The sequence below is a fragment of the Diaphorina citri genome, unplaced genomic scaffold (assembly GCF_000475195.1).
Source record: "Diaphorina citri unplaced genomic scaffold, Diaci psyllid genome assembly version 1.1 scaffold599, whole genome shotgun sequence".
NCBI classification, from domain to species: domain Eukaryota; kingdom Metazoa; phylum Arthropoda; class Insecta; order Hemiptera; family Psyllidae; genus Diaphorina; species Diaphorina citri.
The window spans coordinates 77,981-98,703 of NW_007378033.1; the positions used below are offsets into that span (position 1 = coordinate 77,981).

The 20,723-nt window shown below is 36.9% G+C and overlaps 1 protein-coding gene across 1 annotated transcript in view; it reads right to left on the bottom strand.

Annotated features, from left to right (window-relative positions):
• The window catches only part of LOC103510431, a 33,800-nt gene extending 13,285 nt beyond the window's left edge, over window positions 1-20,515 (bottom strand). Inside the window, exon 1 of the mRNA XM_026824482.1 lies at window positions 20,324-20,515. Coding sequence (XP_026680283.1) covers window positions 20,324-20,477 — 154 coding nt within the window. The 5' untranslated portion in view covers window positions 20,478-20,515. The remainder of the gene's footprint in view (window positions 1-20,323) is intronic.
• Window positions 20,516-20,723: the final 208 nt, after the last annotated feature.

Below are 20,723 nucleotides of genomic sequence, written 5' to 3' on the forward strand. Positions count from 1 at the left end.
TGAAAAGGAAGACGGCGTTTTATGAAGTCGACTTTGGCTTCAATTCTGGATTAAACCGGGTACCTATGAAGTATAGAACTAAATCTTAAATTGATCTCAATTCTGATTTGGTAAACCTCGCTCTAAACCTCTATCAAACAAGAAGAGAACAAAATTTCCAACTCTACAACTTGCCCCAATATCATGACTAGTTGATAATGCTAAGATGTTGTGACATCCCCACGGACACGATGTAAATCTAGCTTGACTGATTCATTATGATCATTCTGCCAAAGTTGATGAATAAACATTGGGCAATTGGTAATCAGTGTTGACGAGATAAAGACCATTTGAACAATTTGCCGGGGCCAGTAATGATGTTAAGAAGACTCTCCAAAAAGTCTAAAGTCTAAACTAAAACAAGTCTAAAGATTAGACTCTAAATCGTCTAAAAAAAATCTGGTGTGAACATCACACGACTTTCTATTACATTTGCAGAATACGTAGGTATTTGAAAAGAAATAGAAAGTAAAAAAACTGGATTAAACCGGGTACCTATGAAGTATAGAGCTAAATCTTAAATTGATCTCAATTCTGATTTGGTAAACCCCGCTCTAAACCTCTATGAAAAAAGAAGAGAACAAAATTTCCAACTCTACAACTTGCCCCAATATCATGACAACTTGATAATGCCAAGATGTTGTGACATCCCCACGGACACGATGTAAATCTAGCTTGACTGATTCATTATGATCATTCTGCCAAAGTTGATGAATAAACATTGGGCAATTGGTAATCAGTGTTGACGAGATAAAGACCATTTGAACAATTTGCCGGGGCCAGTAATGATGTTAAGAAGACTCTCCAAAAAGTCTAAAGTCTAAACTAAAACAAGTCTAAAGATTAGACTCTAAATCGTCTAAAAAAAATCTGGTGTGAACATCACACGACTTTCTATTACATTTGCCTTGTACCTATATTGCAGGTAGGATAAGTTCGGCTTTCAATCCACCCAGTAGGAAATATCCACCCATATTCTAAATAACATGAGTGGAAGATTACCGGGCCATTCTGTTACCAAATCACAGACATCACCAATCACTATGTACTCAAGCAAAATTACAATCGTTTTCAGATCTTCTCAAGGTTAAATCATTACTTGATCCCATAAAGGTCATGCTAAAGTCATTGACTGGATCTATTCACCATCCATCTCATGTAAGTCAATTCCAATCTATCTACTTATACTTACCTAGTCTGATAAGTACAGGTATTACTGTGTAGAATGTAATAAATAACTATCCACAGTAAACATAGCAGTTAATATAATGACCAATAACGGTAATGTAATACGTTCAATATGATCTAGACTCTAGACCTATTGGCTGTTGCATTGAAAGTTGGATCCAATAGACAAGGTCCTCTTTTTCTTTTAGAATAGAATAGAATAGAATAGAATAGAATAGAATAGAATATACCTTGTTTATCCTGCTGGGATAGGACTGAAAAGTCCCTTTTCCCCTTGAACTACTTTATTTCTCAAGATAACTCACAACTTCATAAGTGAATGTAGGTACCTACCTAATGTACGAGTAGGTATCCGAGTCGTATTTAATATTATGGGAAAAACTTTGAACTACATATTTCTGACTCCTCATGACTTCACGTGACGTACATGTCTGATAGCTGGTAGACCAATAGCTGAAAACATGATAACGGGTGTCATACTTCTACCTATATTGCAGTTAGGATACGTTCGGCTTTCAATTCACCCAGTAGGAAATATCCACCCATATTCTAAATAACATGAGTGGAAGATTACCGGGCCATTCTGTTACCAAATAAGTTTTACTGAATTAGATAAATATCTCCTTGTACCTATATTGCAGGTAGGATAAGTTCGGCTTTCAATTCACCCAGTAGGAAATATCTACCCATATTCTAAATAACATGAGTGGAAGATTACCGGGCCATTCTGTTACCAAATGAATGATATCTTGGATTTCTAAAACAAGATCTAACAATAATGAAATCACAGATTATAGGGTACCCATAGGAAATACCCGTACCTACCTACTTATTCTTCAAAGGATGATGTACCTATTCGAAACATTACAGGTACCTACTACCTATACGTTTTCATAAACGAAGTGCTTCTACTCCACAGGAATAAGAACCTAATAACTATCTTGTTTCATATTCATCATTATGTAAATTACCTACTGCAGGAATAGTAGGTACCTACCTATGTTAGTAGGTCTATTAACATTAACATGAATATGTGAGGCACTAGGGATAAATATAATAATGTTCGTACAAAATAAATTGTACAATTTGTTTCTAATTTGTTATATGTAGGTACCTACCTAATCGGTTTCCAAATATATTTTGTAACCAGAGCGGAGGAAGCACGAATAGGATTGGAATGCATCGGATAATTACATTGTACCACCACAATGTATAATATACATTGTATATGCAGTCATTATGACGAAATTCCTAAACATCTCATGCAGGGTAGCATTAGAAGATAATACAAATTACACACACAACTAATGACAAATCGTTCATATTGTAGGAACTCGAGTGAAATCTTCAGTCTTCACACTACCAACCATTAAAAAATCTGGTGTGAACATCACACGACTTTCCTTATCCTATTGAATGATGCTTATTTGTGTTCTTTTACCCTAACTTTTACAACATCTCTAACCGTTTTGTCGCTATAGCTGAAAACCGCCAAAAAAACGGTCGAAATCTGTCCAAAGCGGTCAAAATACCGCGAAGCGCAGCAACCATCTCAACCAAACGTTTTGTGTTGCGTCCTTGTCACATTTGTGAACTACATACCAAATTTCAAGTCTCTAGCTTATACCGTTCTCGAGATATTCTGAACGCGATTAGTCTATAGTGGGTCCAGAACAATGTGGCAGCAAAAAAATCTCGTGTGAACATCACACGACTTTCCTTATCCTATTGAATGATGCTTATTTGTGTTCTTTTACCCTAACTTTTACAACATCTCTAACCGTTTTGTCGCTATAGCTGAAAACCGCCAAAAAAACGGTCGAAATCTGTCCAAAGCGGTCAAAATACCGCGAAGCGCAGCAACCATCTCAACCAAACATTTTGTGTTGCATCCTTGTCACAGGTGCGAACTACATACCAAATTTCAAGTCTCTAGCTTATACCGTTCTCGAGATATTGTTAAATTACACCGAAAACCGCCAAAAATCCCAAGTTGGTAGGTTGGTACCTACAGAATCTAGAGATGTTATATCAGATTATAAGCCAAGGTCGCAACTACTTAAGGGAGAGATCTGTAGGGGAGATTGACAACAGTTTTGAAATAAGAGTAGCACTATTCCTAATGCGGATTATCAGAACCTTCAGTCATTCGTAGGGAGGTACCTACGTTATAATACGAGTATAGAGGTTAAGGTATTGTCTTCTTTGACTCCAAAAGTCCCTCCCATGAGGAATACTATCTTGAGATCCTACGTTATAATACGAGTATAGAGGTTAAGGTATTGTCTTCTTTGACTCCAAAAGTCCCTCCCATGAGGAATACTATCTTGAGATACAGGTACCACCAAAAAACAAGCCAAAAATCCATGAACCTCGTCTATTCTTTCAAGCTGCAAAGCTATGAAAAGGGAAACACTTATGCGACATGTGCCTGAATGAAGGCAATGAATCATGCTCATAATGCTAATAATCCAAGACTGAAGAATTTAAGAGAAACCCAGGCTGAAAACAAGAATGCAGCTTTATCATTCAAGATCATCTTTCAATTAACGAAGAATATTTATAGTTTAACTATTTGTGTTCGAAAATTTCCTTTTTAATGCAAGTAGCAGCTATTGTAAAAGTATTGGCACAAACAATTTACTTTTATAACAACCTGAAAGGAAAAGGAGGTCTTTTTGTGCTACTCGTACAATTTATAGTTTAACTATTTGTGTTCGAAAATTTCCTTTTTAATGCAGGTAGCAGCTATTGTAAAAGTATTGGCACAAACAATTTACTTTTATAACAACCTGAAAGGAAAAGGAGGTCTTTTTGTGCTACTCGTACATTAACTTCCAAGTTTTGAACCACCTTGTCCAAGAAAACGACATGGGTGGATAGATTAATATTAACCTAGCAAAGTGGTGATATTAATTTAGAGCTACATCAGATAACTACAAACAAACAAGACTTTGGGTAACTTGGATTCTTCAGTTTTTCCTACGCCTACACTTTCAGGTTGATTAGGTTGCTTAACGTATCTTTCCAAGAAAATGACATGGGTGGATAGATTAATATTAACCTAGCAAAGTGGTGATATTAATATAGAGCTACATCAGATAACCACAAACAAACAAGACTTTGGGTAACTTGGATTCTTCAGTTTTTCCTACGCCTACACTTTCAGGTTGATTAGGTTGCTTAACGTATCTTGACACCGACTGTTTGGAGACATCGAAAAACCTTGTTTGGGTTAGGAAAAGTACCCACCTAATATTACTTATTTACATATAAAATTAATCTGAAACAGAGTGGCTTTGATATTCTTTGGGTCATAAATACCTACCACAAGAATATCTGAGATAGAATTCGGCCATACGAATATGCGATAAAGTAGTACTTACATACACTTATCAAATTGACCTAATGCTGCTCTTTCGCAAGATATTAAATTTTTAATTAATTGATGATGTAGCACTATGCTCTTCAAATTTCTACCCTCTTATTATTTTATTTTTGCTGGAAATAAAGAAGTAATAAAATTGATACGTATCAAGAAAATCTCGTCTACCTACATGATCTGAAACTAAATTGCATCATTCTCTGTGCATACTGATCATAGTCTTTCATTTGTAGTTACTGAAAGCACTAATTTATTCTTTCGTTTATTTGCTGTATGATTTATTTTATTTCAATTTTTTCCTCCATTTCGGGACGACAAGACCCTCGTTGTTGACTTGTTACAGTTCCCTCTATTAGATAACAAATCATCATTAAAAAAAAAGCTATGATAAATTCTGTACTTGATTGATAGACTAACAGGTTTTCTCCGTTCTTGATTCTGTTTCAGTGTTATCACTTCTAACAGCTTTAATTGTATATCCAGTGTTCTTTTTCTTCGAGTTAAATCAAGGTAATGTTTAGTCCCCCAATATCAAACAAGTTATAGTTAAGCGCATTTACAAAATACTCGAAAACCGTAGTTCTTCAAATTCTTTCTCACATTCCTCTTCGAGCATTGGAATACTTTGTACACTTTTTCAAGCTCTTTCCTTCTTGTTTTCAATGTCATCTCTTCATGTTGTCTGTACGTATATCTATTATCGTATGCTTAACTATTAATTTATGTTTACTATTTATTTTATATTATTTGTTTGGCGAAAATTTTAGTAGAGATGAAAAGATCGCTTGTCGTGTGAGCAAACTTGATATTTACATAACTTACTCTTAGTGAAAATAATAATAGTAAAAAAAAGACCGATTGCAATATATTCGCATTATCTTGTGTAGATTCCCTGTAGATGTTGTTAATGGTAATAGAAAGTAAAAATTCTGTTTCAGTGTTATCACTCATAACATCCCAATATCAAACAAGTTATAGTTAAGCGCATTTACAAAATACTCGAAAACCGTAGTTCTTCAAATAATTCTTTCTCACATTCCTCTTCGAGCATTGGAATACTTTGTACACTTTTTCAAGCTCTTTCCTTCTTGTTTTAAATGTCATCTCTTCATGTTGTCTGTACGTATATCTATTATCGTATGCTTAACTATTAATTTATGTTTATGAGCATTGGAATACTTTGTACACTTTTTCAGGCTCTTTCCTTCTTGTTTTAAATGTCATCTCTTCATGTTGTCTGTACGTATATCTATTATCGTATGCTTAACTATTAATTTATGTTTACTATTTATTTTATATTATTTTTGTACAAACATTTAAGTTACCGTTTTTAAATGAAACATATAGGAAAACCCATTTTGCATGCCAAACAGTAGGTAGTCTCCTGATTTTTCTCTTTTAGTTTGTAATATTATAAACCGAAACATATGTGCACTCGAATGTTCTACATAAACATTGTTTATTTTAGTTTACATGAACATTGTTTATTTTCTAAGTCGAATGTCCCTTTCCTAGTAGTCACTTTGAGTCAAATGTGTGACATTAAACTTGACTGTAAAGTTATAACTTATAAAGTATAAATAAACAATATAAAGTATGTAGTATAAACGTATCAAATGATATTTTCAGTACCTACCATCCAAGTTTTAGTTTACATGTTTATTTTCTAAGTCGAATGTCCCTTTCCTAGTAGTCACTTTGAGTCGAATGTGTGACATTAAACTTGGCTCTAAAGTTATAACTTATAAAGTATAAATAAACAATATAAAGTATGTAGTATAAACGTATCAAATGATATTTTCAGTACCTACCATCCAAGTCGTATGAATTGTAAGAACCACCTTGTATTTATTTTTGCATTATTTTGGCTGTAGGTTTTTGTTTCATTAATCGTGTCTCGTATATTAACAGTTATATCATTGATATCTAGCCGAATCAAATCCAGTAAACACTTTCCACTCTTCCCAGTCCAAAAAGAGTCATTCGATGCTATGCGATAAGGTGAGGGTAATCAACGTATTGCAAATAACGTGGTCGTATTGGTCGAACTAAAGAATTATATTGAGCATTCCTCGATTCGTCTGCAAATGATATCGAGTTGATTGCATCAACACCGGATAACCACAACGAAAACCACGGATATTTAATGCGATAAGGTGAGGGTAATCAACGTATTGCAAATAACGTGGTCGTATTGGTCGAACTAAAGAATATATTGAGCATTCCTCGATTCGTCTGCAAATGATATCGAGTTGATTGCATCAACACCGGATAACCACAACGAAAACCACGGATATTTTTCACTCTACAATCCTACCATCAGTTATAATAGCAAGTTGGATTTTTTATTCCGTACATACATAGCTAAAATTGAAAATAAATAATAATATTTGATCGGTAAGTAATGTTGAGCTTTAGTATTCTCCTTATTTCTCAGATAATTAAATGTAATGCAGATGAATTCATACCCTTTTAAGTTAACTCCATTTTCATTGTAAAAGTTTAGTATTCTCCTTATTTCTCAGATAATTAAATGTAATGCAGATGAATTCATACCCTTTTAAGTTAACTCCATTTTCATTGTAAAAGGGGGGTTTGGGAAGTAAGGACTTTGAATAGGAGACAGAGAGTTAGGATTTTCCTCCTAGGCTCAATCCTGAGAAGTTGGGCTCGGTTGTAGTAGGGTGTGATGTGTTCATATCGTCTCACCTTATAGATGTATCGAACGCAGCAGTTCTGCGCTCTTTGCAGCTTAGTAGACTGCTCAAGGGTTAAATTGTTGAGTAGGGGGGCACAATATTCGAGAAGAGGGATCCTTGCAAAAATAAATTTTACCGCCTGTACTTATACCTAGAAACTTATAACATGTTATTATTTAATTAAAATTAATATCCTGCGATTTCAGAAACTTTGGAACCATGATTTAGGATTTAGCCTCAACCTCGTAGAAGCAATTAGGGAACTAGGTTTTAAAGTTGATATAGGTAACTATGTACTCCAATAAAATCCAAGAAACGGGATCTATGGGAAATTAGAAATAGGTAATAAGGTACTAGAGCTAGACGCCAGATCACGAGGAGAAGGTTTTGTTTGTATTTTAAAGCCAGTTTGCCAGTAACCTCCATGGATTTGTTTCTGGTTTCTGGTAGGTGTTTCTGGTTTCTGGTAGGTTTCTGGTAGTTTCTGGTTCTGGTAGGTATATTTCTTTCCGTAGTGGTCTAGTAGTGCCATTCCTAGTAGATATTTGATTGCGGATAAATCAACAAGAGGTACCGCACCCCAAGAAACCAAAAAATCTAGCAACATTAAAGCGCAAAAGTTGTTAGGGAAAGTGAGCTGGTATTCACGTTCTAGAAGACATTCGGGAAGTCGACAAACCGATAGAGTTGTTATTGAAAAAGAAAGCAAAGCGTGAGCGCCATACAAAAAAATATTTCAGCTCAAAATGTTCCAAACATAGGTAGTATTACGTGGTTACTACGTGCTACGTAGATCAAGTATGTGCCTACACACGTCAGATTAGTGAGCGATGAAAGTTATGATGCAAAAACATAGCGCCAAAATATCTCTCGCTAAACTATGTGAGGGCTTCTCAACTTTCCCATCAATATATTGGATATCGGATCAGACACCGTCTTACATAAATATCGAATGGTGGGTATTAGGAATTGAGAGGCAAGAATGTGAGAGAGGTGTGTAGATTGGACGTGGCTAGACTGACTAGTCGAACTATAAAGTAAAATATACTCAGAAATAAGTGGGAGAGGAGATTTTAAAGGAACATCACTAGGATTTTGCAAATAAATTTGTGAATCTATCTTGTAACGCGGATCAACTAGTAAAATTTGTCGATGTCTTATTGACCAAGGTCACTTGGATACTCGTTATTACAGCGAAACAGCGAGTCATAGGTATGTATAACCATGTAGTCTTATTGACCAAGGTCACTTGGATACTCGTTATTACAGCGAAACAGCGAGTCATAGGTATGTATAACCATGGCTTATCAAACTGAAAGTGTTTGGGTATCATTGGACCACGGTGATGGGAAATAAGCACAAAGCCTTCTCTCTATTTGTAGCAGGACTATCAAACATGAATGATATCTTGAATCTCAAACAAGATCTCAGAAGTAATGAAATCACAGATTATAGGGTATCCATAGCCCATAGGAAATACCCGTACCTAGAGTAGTAGAGTACCTACTTATTCAAAAGGATGATGTACCTACCTATTCGAAACATTACCTATACCTACCTATAAACAAAAGTGCTTCTACTCCACAGGAATAAGAACCTAAAACTATCTTGTTCCATATTCATTATTATGTAAATTACCTACTGTAGGAATAGTAGGTACCTACCTATGTTAGTAGGTGTATTAACATTAACATGAATAAGTGAGGCACTGAGGCACTAGAGATAAATATAATAATGTTCGTACAAAATAAATTGTACAATTTGTTTCTAATTTGTTATAGGTACCTAATCGGTTTCCAAATATATTTTGTAACCAGAGCGGAGGAAGCACGAATAGGATTGGAATGCATCGGATAATTACATTGTACCAGAAACCAATTGTTATGAACTTATGACCGGCATTCAATCATAGTGTTTACATCCGAGAGGTCCTATTAGGCAGAGATAGCTTGGCACCCACACATGCCATCAAGTGGATGCGATATCAGGCTGACCTTTTTGTATCGGAATATTTAATAGCGAAACATAGAAAAAACATAGGTGGATGAATAAAATTGCGTGCGTTTCGAACTGAAATCTCAGCCATTGGCTTTGATCTAGTCACAGAAGTGCACGAGTTTCAAGAAATTAAAGGCAATTAACCGCATAACAATGGTAGGTTCTTCAGAAGTAAAAAAAAACCAATTGTTATGAACTTATGACCGGCATTCAATCATAGTGTTTACATCCGAGAAGTCCTATTAGGCAGAGATAGCTTGGCACCCACACATGCCATCAAGTGGATGCGATATCAGGCTGACCTTTTTGTATCGGAATATTTAACCTTTACATTCCTACCTATATCGTTCAGTGCCGACACACCTATCTTGTGTTGTGTTCCAGTATTCTGAACTGTTCCGTCTTTTTGTACCACTGTACATTGTAGGGAAATGGAAGAAAAAGAAAGCTTGTGCCGGCCACTCACGCGCAGACCGTCCAACAGACTTTTTTTTGAAGTTAGTCCCTCCTTCCACCCTTGGTGGGCGATTGAAAGGGGGCACCTGCCGGCTTTCGCCCCAATCCCCTCGCCTCAATCTGATAGTCTGGAATGCTTGTGCCGGCCACTCACGCGCAGACCGTCCAACAGACTTTTTTTTAAGTAGTCCCTCCTTCCACCCTTGGTGGGCGATTGAAAGGGGGCACCTGCCGGCTTTCGCCCCAATCCCCTCGCCTCAATCTGATAGTCTGCCTTGTGTTGTGTTCCAGTATTCTAAACTGTTCCGTCTTTTTGTACCACTGTACATTGTAGGGAAATGGAAGAAAAAGGAACTCACGCGCAGACCGTCCAACAGACTTTTTTTTTAAGTAGTCCCTCCTTCCACCCTTGGTGGGCAATTGAAAGGGGGCACCTGCCGGCTTTCGCCCCAATCCCCTCGCCTCAATCTGACAGTCTGTCAATCGGTCGGAATATGTGTGGCGGAAAAGCTTCCGAATTCTGGTCTCTCAGAAGAGACGGTCTGAAGCTTTTTCCGCCATACACGTTCAGAAAGACGGGGGGCAACACGGAACTCAAGCTTATCTCAGACCTGAAGAGGAAGCAAGCTCTCTATAGTACCTGATCTTGTGGCGGAAAAGCTTCCGAATTCTGGTCTCTCAGAAGAGACGGTCTGAAGCTTTTTCCGCAATACACGTTCAGAAAGACGGGGGGCAACACGGAACTCAAGCTTATCTCAGACCTGAAGAGGAAGCAAGCTCTCTATAGTACCTGGATCTAAGAGGTATAGGTACTAATTGTACCTACACACATTTGATATCATTTTCGTTCTGGCTTACTTAACTGAGCATGAAATTCCGAGGACAACAGGTTGGCAACATACGACTTTGCGCATACCTACCCTCCTAGTCTGTCAATCGGTCGGAATATGTGTGGCGGAAAAGCTTTCGAATTCTGGTCTCTCAGAAGAGACGGTCTGAAGCTTTTTCCGCCATACACCTTCAGAAAGACGGGGGGCAACACGGAACTCAAGCTTATCTCAGACCTGAAGAGGAAGCAAGCTCTCTATAGTACCTGATCTAAGAGGTGTAGGTATTAATTGTACCTACACACATTTGATATCATTTTCGTTCTGGCTTACTTAACTGAGCATGAAATTCCGAGGACAACAGGTTGGCAACATACGACTTTGCGCATATCTACCCTCCCTTTGTAGATGAATCAGCATGTATACTTTAGATCCTAAACGCTAAACGGCCTTTTTTTTTGCTGAATACCTACGTTATAATACGAGTATAGAGGTTAAGTTATTGTCTTCTTTGACAAAAGTCCCCCCCATGAGGAATACTATCTTGAGATACAGGTGCCACCAAAAAACAAGCCAAAAATCCATGAACCTCGTCTATTCTTTCAAGCTGCAAAGCTACGAAAATGGAAACCCTTATGCGACATGTGCCTGAATGAAGGCAATGAATCATGCTCCTAATGCTAATGATCCAAGACTGAAGAATTTAAGAGAAACCCAGGCTTCTTTTTTGCTGAATACCTACGTTATAATGCGAGTATAGAGGTTAAGTTATTGTCTTCTTTGACTCCAAATGTCCCTCCCATGAGGAATACTATCTTAAGATACAGGTACCACCAAAAAACAAGCCAAAAATCCATGAACCTCGTCTATTCTTTCAAGCTGCAAAGCTACGAAAATGGAAACACTTATGCGACATGTGCCTGAATGAAGGCAATGAATCATGCTCCTAATGCTAATGATCCAAGACTGAAGAATTCTGAAAACAAGAATGCAGCTTTATCATTCAAGATCATCTTTCAATTAACGAAGAAACAACATCACGTACCCAACATACCTGAGAGTGAAAACCCAGGCTGAAAACAAGAATGCAGCTTTATCATTCAAGATCATCTTTCAATTAACGAAGAATAAATGGTGAATATTCCCGCATTACCACAACACTCATAAACGTAGTGTGTAGACTGTAGATTCTGTAGTGTAGTGTAATACACAATCATGTAGGTATCTAGAGCTAGACTGTCTGCTTACCTATGTACGTATATGAGATACCTACACCATACAAGTCGTTTACCCAGGTAAAAAGGAAGCTTTGACTTTGCTTGATGATGACTTGATGACTAGGTATACATATATGAATGTAAGATGTATTGCAAGTTGCAAGTCCTGTGTAAGATGTGTTGCAAGTAGCAAGTCCTGGTGCAATCTAGATCAAGACAATCGTCAAGTCCGTAATGGAATCTTGAGTCTATTCTAAACGTGCGTCTACACTGATGGACCGAAGTTGATCGACAACTCATATAAAGTTGTGTCCAAATATAGTCGACACCGACTGCAACTCATATAAAGTTGTGTCCAAATATCGTCGATCGATATGAAGAGCACGGTTTCATTCGACATCGATCGACGGCGTCGACTCTGTGTGTAAAAAAGTCTATAATCACTTAGTTACCTGAATAAATGGACGAGTTATAGCAAATTAAAAATGAAAAAATCCTTAAGGGTGTCGATAACTGGGTGTTTTACCTTAGACTGAATTTAGGATCAAAACCGGATCGGATTAGGATCGGTAATGATTAACTCTTACATTAAGCCATTTTATCGATCTGAAAATTTTGAAATCAACCATTAAGATTGCTTAATCTAATGAAACTTAAACCGAGTGTAAACTCTGATTATAGCACTGCGCCGGCCATTATAAAACTTTTATTTAATAGTTCATATGGAATATGGAGGGCTGGATGGCTAGGAAAGCAAGGACTTAGCTAGAGGATTCAAGAGATTCCCAAGAAAACTCCCAAAGGAATATCTCCTCCATAGTAACTTGTCCTCCGGATGTACTCAACAAACATCAATTTCCCATGTCCAACAATTTCCAATCCAAACAAACCCAGAAATCTACAGATGAACGCGATTATTTTTTCACTGATTTGTATTTACTATTTTAGTCTTTACAATAATTCAATATTCAATGAAGTCCGAGATATACAAAACAAAGCCATCTTAACCGCAAAGAATTACACTTCAGCAATCTCGGACTTCAGCAAAGAACAGCAACACACGGAAATAGAGAACACAAAGGACACGGTAATGTCGACACAAGAATCACCTAATGACCCATTACAACTCGAGATTACCGCGTTATGAAGACGTTACCTAGCGTTAAGAATACTATCTAGCGTACACAACTACACAGCTAGTTCACTTACCAGTAATTTCCTGGGTTACGGAGATGTTGTGGAGGTCACGAGTCATGTATGACGAAAAGATAGCTAGCACTCTTCATGAAGAGACGATAGTATTACCAATCTAGTCATGGGTTGTGGACCCTATCAGGAACGTGACCATGGTCTGAGAGACAACTTTGTGTTCCCTTTGGGCCACTAGGGAGTAAATATTTTAAATTCTCAAATTTGAAGTAGGTACCTAATATAAATATGTATACCTACTATTATAAAAGTACCTATTTACCTAATACTAAAAGTGAACAAACAACACAAAATAAATCAATAAATTTCATTTTTCTTTATTATAATTTTTTAATAAAATTCTTTTTCTGTTTCTGGTAGGTATATTTCTTTCATTCCATAGTGGTCTAGTAGTGCCATTCGTAGTAGATATTTGATTGCGGATAAATTAACAAGAGGTACCGCACCCCAAGAAACCAAAAAATCTAGCAACATTAAAGCGCAAAAGTTGTTAGGGAAAGTGAGCTGGTATTCACGTTAACACGATGAAAAAAAAGTAAAAGGACGCGTTATGGAATAATTATTACAAATGAACTAAATGGTAATGCAAACATTATCATCCTGGATGAAATGGTGAAACAACAACAATAAAACAACAACAATATCAATTACATTCCCAGCATTACATAACACGATGGAAAAAAAGTAAAAGGACGCGTTATGGAATAATTATTACAAATGAACTAAATGGTAATGCAAACATTATCATCCTGGATGAAATGGTGAATATTGTCGCCTTACCACAACACTCATAAACGTAGTGTGTAGAAGTGTACAATTGTACATTCTGTAGTGTAGTGTAATACACAATCATGTAGGTATCTGGAGCTAGACTGTCTACTTACCTATGTACGTATATGAGATACCTACACCATACAAGTCGTTTACCCAGGTAAAGAGGAACTTTGACTTTAACTCATAAACGTAGTGTGTAGAAGTGTACATTCTGTAGTGTAGTGTAATACACAATCATGTAGGTATCTAGAGCTAGACTGTCTACTTACCTATGTACGTATATGAGATACCTACACCTACAAGTCGTTTACCCAGGTAAAGAGGAAGCTTTGACTTTGCTTGATGATGACTTGATGACTAGGTATATGAATGTAAGATGTATTGCAAGTTGCAAGTCCTGTGTAAGATGTGTTGCAAGTAGCAAGTCCTGGTGCAATCTAGATCAAGACAATTTAGTGGAGTGGCGGAGAACGACATTTTTTGTGACAAGCATTTCTGCTTAACACAATTAAATTTCCTCCTTCCTACTTCCAAAATAAATATCATGTGTCATGTGTTGTTAAGTAGGTAGTAGAGTAGGTAGCATTATGTCTCAAAGGTCAAATGGCCACTTTTGTCCCCCTTATAAAAGGGAACACAAAGTTGTCTCTCAGACCATGGTCACGTTCCTGATAGGGTCCACAACCCATGACTAGATTGGTAATACCGAGAAAAATGCCCGCGGACATATTGATATCTTCAACGATGCAGTAGATAAAACCACTCCAAGAATACCTTTCCCTTCCCCCTTGACGGTATTTTTAGAAGACAAGGTTAGTGGTGAGCACACCATCCCAATAGGTATTGTGATTATGAAAACAATATTTAAGTTCAGTGTTGTGAGAAAAATGCCCGCGGACATCTTGATATCTTCAACGATACAGTAGATAAAACAACTCCGAGAATACCTTTCCCTTCCCCCTTCACGGTATTTTTAGAAGACAAGGTTAGTGGTGAGCACACCATCCCAATAGGTATTGTGATTATGAAAACAATATTTAAGTTCAGTGTTGCTACCTTAAAATAGATTTCTACCTTTCCCCCTGAAAAGAGGGCTACTCAGTTGTCCTCACGCGGATGGGTGTACACCGTTTTCCAAGCACAGACCCGGGAAAGACTATATAACAACTCTGGCGGGAATCGAACCAGAGAGCTCCAATGTTCAAGCGTACTCCAAGGAGGTTGCTTCAATCAGAATTTTCTAATAAACTTTTGGGTCCTTGAAAACAGGCTAAATCAATAAAATTAAAATTATTGGGTACCTACAAGGAAATTCAAATCAACAATCAAAAATCAGAGGAATTCCATAGAAAAACCTACTGACGTCAAATATAAATTATAAAAATAATTGAACAAAACCAATTTTCCAAGCAATAAAAAATCCACTTATTTCAGTCATACAGACAGCAAAAGAATCCTACCCGAACACAAGGAAATAACCAACCAGACAGAGTGTGTGTGGGTGTCTAGCTGTCTAGATCGACCTGTCCGATAGTTTTCGTCTGGTGATCTTCTCAACCAGAAAGGTCAACTTGGGAGAATACCTGAGGTGAATCCCCATCCGATAAGAATATGAATGAAAGTGAAATAAGAATTCTACTCAGGACGAACGTTGTGAAAAGGAATGGGGAATCAATAAGCACGATTCAAATTTAAATAACATATCTTCAGCCGTAAGTCAACATATACAAGTGGTTTACCCAAACCCAAATATACGGGGTGGTCTGCTTGATTCTGAGAGTGCGTCTAAATGACCCTGACAACACCTAATATTCAGAAAGTTGGAGGCTTATTTATCCATCCCAATACCGGTCTCATGCCCTATATTATTTTGCGATACCGCAAATGACAAATTTCTGAAACCTCAGGTAAAAGACCAGTTTTGTAGATCCCATATTCTTATAGCTCATAAGGGCGCAGCTTTTCCAAGGTTCACCCAGTACTTGACAATCCATATGACCTTGAGGTAAAGACCATAAGGATTGGATGGAATGAAGATGTGAAGTGCCAGCACCTATTCCTCTTGGAGATCTAGGTATTCTAGGTTCTGGCAGACCTGTCGGGTCAACCCTAACATTCTCCATGGATTGTGTAATCATGAGATATTCCTCTTGGAGATCTAGGTATTCTAGGTTCTGGCAGACCTGTCGGGTCTCAACCCTAACATTCTCCATGGATTGTGTAATCATGAGATCATCCAAGGAGAGGCCAATCATATTTCACACACTGAACAATCTGAACACGTTAACAAGAAGTGCCTCAGAAATTACTTAGAATAGCTTGGTTAAATATCATTTACCAGAATGATTTCTAGGTAGGTACCTCACTTCTAACTTTTTGTAATGTTCTTCAATATTGCCGGTATAGCTATAGGTGGGACAACATGCCAGAATTCAAGTTCATAACATGGCTAGGTATGCATGTAGCAGGCAAATTTATTATAATAAATTTGTTCGGATTCGGTAATACGTTCGGATTCGTAAACATGTGTGAACACTTGAACAGTGACAATTATTTAGGTAGTATTAATGCTGAGTACATATTTTTCAACAATTTCTCTACCACGAAAAAGAATAATTAGGTAGGTATCAGTAGATCTGTACAAAGGTCTCGTAAATACTGTCGAGCATCAGTTGCACTCAACACACTGATCATTTTAGACTGCTCTGTGGTTCAGTAATCTTGTGCACTTCGTGAGATGCTTGATTTTGGACTTTCGTATGGAGATAAAGCTAGTGGATTAGTGGATGTCCAGGTCCACTTGAAGAAGAAAACTAGGTATATGATTTATAAAAAAAAATATCCCGTTTTGACCACTTTATTGAAGACTTCTAGGAGTCTCAAACTTTCATTTGAACAAATCAGTTTTCCATGTGGACTCACAGGAAAAGAACAAAATCATCAGGTTTGTCTCAGCAACGATTAGAGTACACCAGGAATCGTACAATTTCATATCACCAATAATCATAAATCCGTCTTCAAAAGCAGGCTGATCTTCAGAAATACATATTCAATATTTCTTAAACCCTTGATCATCTCAAACCCAATCATAAACGTCACTCCGAACCCAAGACCAGAATAAATCAAAGCTGATTTCCAATAGCAATTTATTGGTTGTCATATTGAAGACATATCTCATTCGTCAATCCATCCTTTGTTCGTCCTACGCCTCAGCAGGATCATCGAGTTTTTAGGATCATTATAATTTGAGTGATTTTTTGGCCAGAATTCCGCCTACATAAAAGTTGAATGCTCGTTAAAGAATAATGAGATAAGAAATTTACGATGAGCGCGGCGGCATAGATTCACATCAAGTGCAGGATATTCAAGATAAATTCAATCTACCTGTCTAACTCTTAGGTATCTTGATATTAGGTAGGTTTTGGTTGAAATAGAAATACTGCAAAAATATTCGCACTTCGGAAAGAGGTACAAAATAAACCAACCACAGTGGTGCAGTGGTTAGCACGGTGGACTCTGGATCTGGAGGTTGGTGGTGCGAGTCCAAGTCAAGTAATAAAATTTAGCGGACATATTAGGTAGGTTTTGGTTGACTATTAGAGTGCCAAGACTATAGCACCGGTTGAAATACTGCAAAAATAGTCGCATTTCGGAAAGAGGTACAAAATAAACCGACCACAGTGGTGCAGTAGTTAAGCACGGTGGACTCTGGATCTGGAGGTTGGTGGTGCGAGTCCAAGTCAAGTAATAAAATTTAGCGGAGTGGCGGAGAATGACATTTTTTGTGACAAGCATTTCTGCTTAACACAATTAAAATTCCTACTTCCAAAATAAATATCATGTTTGTGTTGTTAAGTAGGTAGTAGGTACATACATTATGTCTCAAAGGTCAAATGACCACTTTTGTTCCCCTTATAAAAGGGAACACAAAGTTGTCTCTCAGACCATGGTCACGTTCCTGATAGGGTCCACAACCCATGACTAGATTGGTAGTACTATCGTCTCGTCATGAAGAGTGCTAGCTATCTTTTCGTCATACATGACTCGTGACCTCCACAACATCTCCGTAACCCAGGAACTTACTGGTAAGTGAACTACGTGTATACGCTAGGTAACGTCTTCATAACGCGGTAATCTCGAGCTGTAATGGGTCATTAGGTGATTCTTGTGTCGACATCACCGTGTCCTTTGTGTTCTTTATTTCCGTGTGTTGCTGTTCTTTGCTGAAGTGCTGTGTAGTTGTGTACGCTAGATAGTATTCTTAACACTAGGTAACGTCTTCATAACGCGGTAATCTCGAGTTGTAATGGGTCATTAGGTGATTCTTGTGTCGACATCACCGTGTCCTTTGTGTTCTTTATTTCCGTGTGTTGCTGTTCTTTGCTGAAGTCCGAGATTGCTGAAGTGTAATTCTTTGCAGTTAAGATGGCTTTGTTTTGTATATCTCGGACTTCATTAAATATTGAATTATTGTAAAGACTAAAATAGTAAATACAAATCAGTGAAAAAATAACCACGTTCATCAGTGGTTTTCTAGGGTTTGTAGGGATCGGAAATTGTTGGACATGGGAAATTGATGTTTGTTGAGTACATCCGGAGGACAAGTTACTATGGAGGAGATATTCCTTTGGGAGTTTTCTTGGGAATCTCTTGAATCCTCTAGCTAAGTCCTTGCTTTCCTAGCCATCCAGCCCTCCATATTCCATATGAACTATTAAATAAAAGTTTTATAATGGCCGGCGCAGTGCTATAATCAGAGTTTACACTCGGTTTAAGTTTCATTAGATTAAGCAATCTTAATGGTTGATTTCAAAATTTTCAGATCGATAAAATGGCTTAATGTAAGAGTTAATCATTACCGATCCTAATCCGATCCGGTTTTGATCCTAAATTCAGTCTAAGGTAAAACACCCAGTTATCGACACCCTTAAGGATTTTTTCATTTTTAATTTGCTATAACTCGTCCATTTATTCAGGTAACTAAGTGATTATAGACTTTTTTAAATTGTTATATACTTTTCTTTTAAACTGATTAATTTCCAATTTAATAACATTAACCATGTCTTCAGAATTAACTGATTTATCAGAAAACCCCTGTTGTTTCTATAATCGTCACTTTTTGAGAGTGCTTGTTGAAATTTTCGGAACCTTCTGTATGAGTAATCGCCCTATGTTGTAACCAGTACTCTGAGTACTGATCTTACCTACCATGAATGATATTTTTAAAGCAGTCCAATGTTTTTTTACTTTCTATTATTTTAAATATTATTATTACTTATCAATCTTATCATTATTACTTTTATTCTTTCTTTACATACTATTGTTACTGTCAATATTTAATTACTTCTACTCCTGAAAAATAAATACCTATCATGTAAGTAACAGGTAAAAGATACCTAAGTATGCACACTAAAATAATCTTAAATGTAAAATTAGATAAAAAGGTACTTGAACAGTATGTAGGTAGGTAAGTAAGTAGGTAACTACATTATTGTACTCGAATTTCTTTCTAGATTACTGAGGGTAGGTAGTATTTTAGACCTTTTTTTCCAAAAAGAAAGTGCAATCTCAGGCTTAAAACTTTGGAAAATCATCAGTTTCTAATCTACATTTTTTTCTTTAATACCTACTACCCTTAAGTACCTATGTACCTACCTACCTTCAGTCTTTTTCAATCTAATATTTTTTTACATTTTCCATTACTTAAGTAGAAAGAATTTTCTACTAAAAAAAAGAAAAAGTAGGTTTAGAGTGATTTCTCTAGCTTTTGACTTCCTCTTGACTTTTGCCATTTTAAATCTAAGAATTAAACAAAGTACCTAAGTAGATACCAATTATTCATTAATTACTCACCACTATTTTATGATTTAAAACCAAAAAATATTAAATAAGATGGTAAAATAAAAAGAAATTCGAACAATGGTACATTTGAGAAAACATTCATGTGAAATACTTGTTACCCGAGACGATTATCTCTACACCGTTCGGAACTCCGACACTGCACCTTTTTTTACCATTTATTTAAAAAGTATTCACATAAAATTATTGCAATGCATTTAAATCTATTGAGAATTATGTTTTAAGTCCAGAAAAAATGAAAAAGTCACTTGAAAACTCAATACACAGTCTACAAACCTTAGCTACGAAACTCAGTTTCTTAAGGGAAAAAACAGACAATTGTGAAAAAACGTAGGTTCCTCTCGAAGCACAAATTTCAAACTGATAAAATAAAGTGTATCAAGATAGGTAAGTTTAGTTTGGAGAAGATCGAGTAATTAAACGGGTTCCCTTCTTTCCTTACTCAATAAGAACGTGTAGTTGAGCTTTTGCGGGAATCGAGTACCTAAACGTCCTCGTATTGATATGTGTGAGTTTTAATGATCCTAATAGGAGCTTTTAGTGATCCCTAAAGGAGGAATTTTTAAAACCTCATGTTTGGATCATTAAAAATTCTCCCATTAGTGAAATCTCTCATTAAGTCATTGGTGAAATCCAAAATTAGTCTCAGAAACGAACTCAAAATCAACTCACCAATTCTGGACAATCGTCTGGTTCTGGCAGGTGACGGGGTGTGTGTCGACGCTAGGAGAGATGTCGCGGTCGCGTCACATTCATGACGCAATGGCGATAGACTGAGCAGACGCGGTGCCGCGTCGTAAGAGGATGATTTCTGGAACCACCTCATGATGACCACATGGGGGGGCCTGTAACAGAAGAAGAAGGTTGGGTTAGAAAGGGAGGAAAGTGGGCCAATATTGGACAAAATATATCTCCTAGATTTCTTGACGGTAGTTCTACCTAATTTTTCAGTTGTGCTTTGTAGAATTGAAGACGATTCATCCTTAGCGGGGTCTAACACCAATTCCACTATAATAAATATTAATAAAAACTGATACCGTGATAACAAAGCGAAATTTCAAACTCGAAAACG